This window comes from Euprymna scolopes, chromosome 12 (assembly GCF_053919585.1).
Source record: "Euprymna scolopes isolate OS-2025 chromosome 12, ASM5391958v1, whole genome shotgun sequence".
Taxonomy (NCBI): Eukaryota; Metazoa; Mollusca; class Cephalopoda; order Sepiida; family Sepiolidae; genus Euprymna; species Euprymna scolopes.
In genome coordinates this window covers 78,081,948-78,090,679 of record NC_136493.1, presented here as the reverse complement: position 1 = coordinate 78,090,679, position 8,732 = coordinate 78,081,948, and the positions used below count along the sequence as shown (strand labels likewise).

Here is an 8,732-nt window from a genome sequence, read left to right as displayed (position 1 = left end):
TTGTAAGGCAACCTCAAATCTGAAGCAGTTACCAAACTATTAAGCTTAAACCATCACGATATTCATTGTACGGAAAGAGACAAATCTGAAGCAGTTACCCAAGTATTAAACTTAACCATCATCTATTCATTTTACGGCAACAGACAAATCTGAAACAGTTACCCAAGTATTCACAGTAAACCATCATACTATTTATTGTACGGCAACAAAAAATCTGAAGCAGTAACCCAACTATTCACCTTAAACCATCATGCTATTCATTGTACGGCAGCAGACAAATCTGAAGCAGTTACCCAACTATTCCCCTTTAACAATCATTCTATTTATAGTACGGCAACAGACAAATCTGAAGCAGTTAGAAAACAATTCACCTTAAGCCATCATGCTATTAATTGTACGGAAAGAAACAAATCTTAAACAGTTACCCAACTAATAACCTTAAACCATAATGGTATTAATTGTACAGCTCCAGACAAATCTGAAGCAGTTAGTAAACTATTCCCCTTAAACCATCATGCTATTCACTCTACAGCAACAGACAAATCTGAAGCAGTTACCCAACTATTCACCTTGAACCAATATGCTATTAATTGCACGGCAACAGACAAATCTAAAGCAGTTACCAAACTATTTCTCTTTAACAATCATTCTCTTTATTGTACGGCAATAGACAAATCTGTAGCAGTGAGCAAACTATTCACCTTAAACCATCATGCTGTTTATTGTACGGAAACAAACAAATCTGGTGCAGTTACGTAACTATTAATCATGAACGATCATTCTATTCCTTGTACGGGAACAGACAAATCTGAAGTAGATACCAAACTATTTAGCTTAAACCATCATGCTATTCATTGTACGGCAACAGACAAATCTGAAGCATTTACCCATCTTTTTACCTGAAACCATCCTACTATTCCTTGTACGGCAACAGACAAATCTGGAGCAGTTACCTAACTGTTCACCTTAAACCATGATGTTATTCATTGTACGGGCACAGACACATCTTAAACAGGTACTCAACTATTCACATTAAAGCATTACCATATTCATTGTACGGCAACGGACAAATCTGAAACTATTACCCAACTATTGACCTTAAACTATTATCATATTCATTGTACGGCACTAGACAAATCTGAATCAGTTAACCAACTATTCATCTTAAACCATCACGCTATGTATTGTATGGGAATAGACAAATCTGAAGCAGTTACCCAACCATTCACCTTAAACCATCATGCTATTCATTGTACGGCAACAGACAAATCTGAAACTTACCCAACTATTTACCTTAAACCATTATGCTATTCCTTGTACGGCAACAGACAAATCTGAAATTGTTACCCAACTATTCACCTTAAAACATCATGATATTCATTGTACAGCAACAGACAAACCTGAAGCAGTTACCCAACTATTCACCTTAAACCATCATGCTATTTTTTGTACGGCAACAGACAAATCTGGTGCAGTTACGTAACTATTAATCATAAACGATCATTCTATTCCTTGTACGGAAACAGACAAATCTGAAGTAGATACCAAATTATTTAGCTTAAACCTTTATGATATTCATTGTACGGTAACAGACAAATCTGAATCAGTTACCCACCTGTTAACCGTAAACAATCATGCTATTCATTTTACGGCAACAGACAAATCTAAAGTAGTTACGCAACTATTGTTATGTAATGGATGGCTGGAACCATCCGATACATAACTGAAAAGAAAAACTTCTTTAAAAAAAAAGATAATAAAAGATTTGAAAGATGTGCATCGAATAATCGATTGTCCACCAGTCGAAACGACAAAATAATTACGTCGTAAACAGAGAAATCGGACGACGATTTTTTTTTGTTTACAAAACAAGGAAACGTGACATTCCTTGTAAGAATGGAATGTATATGAGTAAGCATGAGAGATGGATTCACGTGTATAAATAAAGTCAATAGTCGGCCAGCCGAAGAGAAATGGGTCACGATGTCTCTAGGTCAGATGCGGCGAAAGATTGACAAAACGTGACCAGGTGACGCGTGCTCCATTATCGATAGCAGTGTGATCGACAGGTAGCGTGGCGTGGAAAAAACCAAGCAAAAAACACATGCTAATATAAGAGGTTATTTTTGGAGTCCAGAGAGTTGAAACAGAAGAAGACGAGGTAGAGAAGGAGGGAGGTAGAGAAGAGAAAGACGCCGATAGGAGACGTGCGTTGTCGAGAGCATAACGTTTTCACCCCCCTCGCCATCACTGAAACAACAGTAAGCCACACCGTTAAAATTTGAACTATTAAAAATCTCGATTTACAAGAATGAGAAAAATAATTTCAAAACAAAATATATTTTTATATAAAAAGTGAGCGTGTCTTACGTCTTGATTGGTATGCTAAGTTACGTCTGATCTATGTGTGCATGTTAATTCTCTTTCAGTCGGAATCATTATTATTACAAGCGAATGACAGCTGAAGAACATCGAGAGACAAAAATGCACAGTCAAGGGGAAATAACTCTGCCGTCTTGGCCGTTACACTAACAACCAGAAAACTAAACAAAATAGACGATCAATAAGAGACGGCTACTTGGTAATGTTGCAGCGGGGAACTTACTAACTACGACCGTTCCCAACCTAGGGGTCCTGGCGCTATATAACACTATTCACCTTAAATCACCATGCTATTCATTGTACGGCAACAGACAAACCTGAAGAAGTTACCGAACTATTCACCTGAAACCATCCTGCTATTCCTTGTACGGCAACAGAAAATCTGGAGGAGTTACCTAACTTTTCACCTTAAACCATCATGATATTCATTGTACGGAGACAGACAAATCTTAAACAGGTACTCAACTATTCACCTTAAAGCATTATCATATTCATTGTACGGCAACGGACAAATCTGAAACTGTTACCCAACTATAGACCTTAAACTATCATCATATGCATTGTACGGCAACAAGACGAACCTGAAGCAGTTACCCAATTATTCACCTTAAACCATAATGCTATTCATTGTACGGCAACAGACAAATCTGAAACTGTTACCCAACTATTCACCTAAAACTATTATGCTATCCATTGTACGGCAACAGACAAATCTGAAACTGTTACCCAACTATTTACCTTAAACCATCATTATATTCATTGTACGGCAACAGACAAACCTGAAGCAGTTACCCAACTATTCACCTTAAACCATCATGCTATTCATTGTACGGCAACAGAAAAATCTGAAGCAATTACCCAACTATTCACCTTAAATCATCATGATATTAATTGTAGGTAACAGAAAAATCTGAAGCAGTTACCCAACTTTTCACCTTAAACCATCACGCTATGCATTGTACAGCAACAGACAAATCTGAAGCAGTAACCAAACTATTCATCTTAAACCATCATTCTCGTTATTTTACGGCAATGGACAAATCTGAAGCAGGTACCCAACTATTCACCTTATACCATCATGCTATTCATTGTACGGCAACAGACAAATCTGAAACTGTTACCCAACTATTCACCTTAAACCATAATGCTATTCATTGTACGGCAACAGACACACCTGAAACGTTACCAAACTATTCACCTTAACTCATCTTTATATTCATTGTACGGCAACAGAAAACCTGAAGCAGTTACCCAACTATTCACCTTCAACCATCATGCTGTATGTTCGTCAATCGGAGTCGATTATGACCATAGACAACTAGTTGTGTTTCCGCAGGTGTCTGATCAGTCCAATCCGGGCGCGGAAGCCCCTGCCACATGTTGAACACCAGTGGCGGCATCTCGGGCTTTTCGCGCAGCGCGCTTCTCTTTTGCAAATTCAGTTCCTCTTACCTCCAGGAGCAGAGAGCCCTCGTGTACCAAGCGGACCCACGTTTCACAACCATATAGAAGAGATGTCAGGACCACTGCTTTGTACACTTTGACTTTTGTGTACTGCTGAATTCCTCTTCATTCCCAGACTGTTTTCCTTAGTCAGCCAAGGCCAGCATCTCCTTTGGCAATGCGGTTGGTGATTTCGATGTCGATGTTGGCAACATGAGAGAGTGTACTGCCAAGGTAGTATAAATGGTCTACTGCTTTCAAACTCTGACCATTTACTTGGATGTTCGGTTCCTGGTACGTGTTGCCAGGAGCAGGCTGGTGCATGACTTCTGTCTTGCCCATACTTATTGTAAGACCGAAGTTTTCACATGCTGAAGAAAATTTATCCACTTCCAGTTGCATTTCATGCGCTTTGGTGGCATTGAGAGCACAGTCGTCAGCAAAAAGGAGGTCCATGATTACTGTTTCTTTGACTTTACTGACAGCTTGTAGACGGCGGAGATTGAAGAGTTCCCATCACACCGGTACCGGATTTGGATGCCAGGAGTAACTTCCCTGAAGGCATCAGTCAGCATTGCCGAAAACGTCATGCTGAAAAGCGTTGGTGCTAGCACGCAACCTTTTTTTACGCCGTTGGTTACCGGGAAAGGGGTTGAGATGTCACCGTCATCAGTCACTCGTGCCATCATGCCGTCATGGAACTGTCTTACAATATTCACGAACTTGTTCGGGAAACCAAACTTTGACATGATCTTCCACAGGCCTTCCCTGCTCACTGAGTCGAAAGCCTTCGTGAGATCAACGAAAGTCATGTAGAGGTCTTGATATTGTTCTTTGCACTTCTTTTGGAGTTGGCGAGCGGCAAATATCATATCGATGGTTCCGCGACCTGTGTTAAAACCACATTGGCTTTCTGGAAGGTAACCCTGTTTTAGGTGTTTCAGAAGGCGGTTTAGTATTTTGCCTGCGATTGAGAGGAGAGAAATACCTCAATGATTATCGCAAGACTGATTGTTGCCCTTCCTTTTGTAGATGTGAACAATTGTTTCGTCTTTGAAGTCTTGAGGTAGAGTTTCGCTTTGCCACAACTCTTGGAACAGTTCCTGTTTGTTTGAGGATGAGATAGCGACCACCAGACTTGAATACTTCGGCTGTGATGGCGTCGGAGCCAGGTGCCCTGCCAGTCGACATTTGCCTGGTAGCTGTTACAACTTCCTCCTCTGTGGGTGGTATATCGAGAGCATGGTTGATTGGCACTTGAGGTAGTCGTTGAATGGCTTCATCATTGATGTCTGAAGGACGATTCAGGAAACTGTCAAAGTGTTCAGCCTATCTCTCGAGGATTTCATTTTTCTTAGTGATGAGTGAACCATCTGCGCCGAGCAGGGGAGATGTGCCTGATGTCGTTGGTCCATAGACACACTTCAAGGACTCGTAGAAACGCTTCATATCGTGCCTATCGGCGTAGCCTTGGATCTCGTCGGCTTTGTTACTGAGCCAGGTATCTTGCATGATGGGCACTTTTTTCTGGACTTCACTTCGCTTACAACAGTAGGCGTCTTTCTTTGAAGTGGAGTCTGGATCATTTTGGTGGATCTTTAAGAGCCAGTGCTTCTCTGTTAGCAGATTCTGTATCTCCGCATCATTCTCATCAAACCAGTCTTGATGGTTTCTGGTTTTTGGACCCAGTACCTGGAGAGCAGCGGCGTGGATTGTCTTGCTGAGAGACTCCCAATTGTTGGACTCCAGTTCAGAGAGTTGCCTTGTTTTCGTGGTTTGGAGTCCTTCCTGAACTTCGGGGAGTTTCAGCTTGTTGACATTCATTCGTTTGGTAACTTTTTGACCTTGTGGTCTTCTTTTGGGCTTATTTGCAGTCTGATTTTGGAAACAATGAGGAGGTGGTCTGTCCAGCAGTCGGCACCGCACAAAGCTTTCGTCACGAGCACATCTTGCTTGTCTTTAGCACTGACGATGAGGTAGTCAATCATGTGTCAATGCTTGGAGCGAGGATGCCCCCATGAAGTTTTGTTTCTGGTTGGGAGACGGAACAGTGTGTTGGTTAAGGTCAGTCCATAGGTGGCACAGGTCCTGGGCAGCAGAAGACCATTGCTGTTGCACTTTCCTATCCCATGATGTCCGATGATACCTGAGCACGCTTGGTGATCCTTGCCAACACGGGCATTGAAGTCACCGAGGAGAAGGAGCTTGTCGGTCTGTGGTACAGAGGAGAGGATGGCTTCGAGGTCTTCATAGAATTTGTCTTTGGTTTCTTCGGGGTTGGTCATGGTTGGAGCGTAGGCGCTGATGTTTTCTTACTCAGCTGGAGCTGTAGCTTGAGAGTCATGAGGCGATCGTTCACGTCTTCAGGAATGCTGTGGAGTTTGCCCACAAGATGATTTTTGATGGCGAATTCAACGCCGACCTCGCTGCGCTCTTCATCGCTACGTCCGCTCCAGAAGAATGTATAACTACCGCTAGATTCAATAAGCTGACCAGTGCCGGGGAGCCGCGTCTCGCTGAGAGCAGCTATATCTACTCCATATCGTCCTAGTTCTCTGGCAACTAAGTCCGTTCTCCTTTCCGGCCTTCTGGTCTTCGTCGTGGTTGAAGTTGGACCGAGTAGTGTTCTGACATTCCAGGATGCCAGAATGAGTTTTTGTTTGTTCTTTTGATTTCGACCGCAAAGAGGGAAGCTCACCAGCCGCGGTAAGCTGGTCATGTTGCAGTGGAACAGGCCATGTTTGGAGCACCTTTTCTAGCTCCGTCCTCAGGCTAGGAGGCAAGCAGAGCTGATTCTAAAAAGGACTGATTGGTCGCTCAGGTGGCTGCCGGACCTCGCTGCTGTTCCAAATTCAGAGAAGAACAACCATATTGCCGCAGCTAGCAGCTTTCAGTGATTCAACATCTGCTACCACCGCTGCTCGCTCATCACCACAGGACTTTTGTAATTGTCCATGACTAGCGGTGGAAACAGATTAAAGTGAAGGAGGCTTGCGCAAGACCAACCTCACTCTATCTTCCAAAATAAGCCTCGCCCAGCGGCAGGGCGGAGTCAAGACAGCCGGAAACCTATCAGGATGCAAGACCCAGATCAGGATATATAGTGTCTGAGGAGAATGTCACTACCTCTTGATTGCTGCTGTGCTGTGCCACTTCTGGGCAAAGTGCAATACTCATAAGCCCCCCTTCGCTGGGTTACAGCTGGGCAGGTGGGGCTCATCAGTCCTGGACGACAGTCCACCTACGGGAGTAAACCGAGACATAAAATTAGGAATGGGGCCCCTCAGGCGGTTGGGCAGCGCACTGCGCATCCCTCCGGCAACTCCTGCAACCATCATGCTATTGACCGTACGGCAACAGACAAATCTGAATCAGTTACCCAACTATTCTTCTTAAAACATCATGATATTCATTGTACGGCAACACAAAAATCTGAAGCAGTTACCGAACTATTAACCTTAAACCATCTTGCTATTCATTGTACGGAAACAGACAAATCTGAAGCAGTAACCAAACTATTCACCTTACACAATAATTATATGCATTGTACGGCAACAGAAAATCTGAAGCAGTAACCATACTATTCACCTTACACAATAATTATATGCATTGTACGGCAACAGACAAATCTGAAGCAGTTACCCAACTATTCACCTTAAACCATCATGCTATTCATTGTACGGCAACAGAGAAATCTGAAGCAGTTACCCAACTATTCACCTTAAACCATCATGCTATTCATTGTACGGCAACAGAGAAATCTGAAGCAGTTACCCAACTATTCACCTTGAACCATCATGATATTAATTATACGGAAACAGAAAAATCTGAAACTGTTTCGAATCTGAAGCAGTTACCCAACTATTCACCTTGAACCATCATGATATTAATTATACGGAAACAGAAAAATCTGAAACTGTTTCGAATCTGAAGCAGTTACCCAACTTTTCACCTTAAACCATCAAGCCAGTGATTGTACCGCAACAGAGAAATCTGAAACAGTTAGCCAGTTTTTCACAACAGACAAATCTGAAGAAGTTACCAAACTATTCATCTTAAATGATAATGCTATTCATTGTACGGCAACAGACAAATCTGAAGCCGTTACCCAACTATTCACCTTAAACCATCATTGTATTCATTGTACGGCAACAAACAAATCTTAAGCAGTTCCCCAACTATTCACCTTAAACTCTACCTTCGACTACGTGAGCAACTTTCTCTGTAATATCTCATTACAAACAAAAACCATACCATTTTCGTGTCCGAGATATTATAGAATGCCTTGATACCTACAGCATATACGGATCATATTTGTGATAAAGAAATGCTACGCTAATTTTGGCATTTCTCCACTAAAACTCTACAATAAATTCCTTGCCGAATCCTGGTGATGTGATAGCTCGAATTCTGTTTATGTCATATCAGTTTGATTTCCAAAGAAACACGAAGCAAAATAATTACCTCATAAGGTTCCTTTGACTCATTGAAAAAAATCGTTGAAGCATTAATCAATCTAGAGACCGTTAAAATACTATACTCGTTTCTCATTAACAGTACAATTTTAGGCAATTTTATTCCACTACACTTATCATAATAATTATCCTTTAATACATATAATATACAATAGAAAAAACAGGTGAAACTTGGACGGCGTAGTTTAATATATTCAAAGCCTTTGATAAGGTATAAAATAAAAGTTTTCTTACGAAACTGTATGATAATATTTTACAAATATTTACTATAATCAGATTCCTTTTTGACTAAAGATCCAAGTAGTTCTCCAAAGCAGTTATATCCAAAATATATCATACTAGCAGGGGTACCCGGCGTTGGTCGGATGTTTCGAGGTGTGTGCGGTTTTGAGTAAATCAAAACAAAAGAAAAAAATCGTTGGAATTGTTTAA

The 8,732-nt window shown here is 41.5% G+C and overlaps 1 protein-coding gene across 1 annotated transcript; it reads right to left on the bottom strand.

Moving 5' to 3' along the window:
• Positions 1 to 4,283: 4,283 nt before the first annotated feature.
• LOC145291071 (uncharacterized) lies at positions 4,284 to 4,697 on the bottom strand. The gene has a single exon (XM_080136583.1). It carries the CDS (start codon positions 4,695 to 4,697, stop codon positions 4,284 to 4,286), a length of 414 nt encoding a protein of 137 aa, XP_079992709.1.
• Positions 4,698 to 8,732: the final 4,035 nt, after the last annotated feature.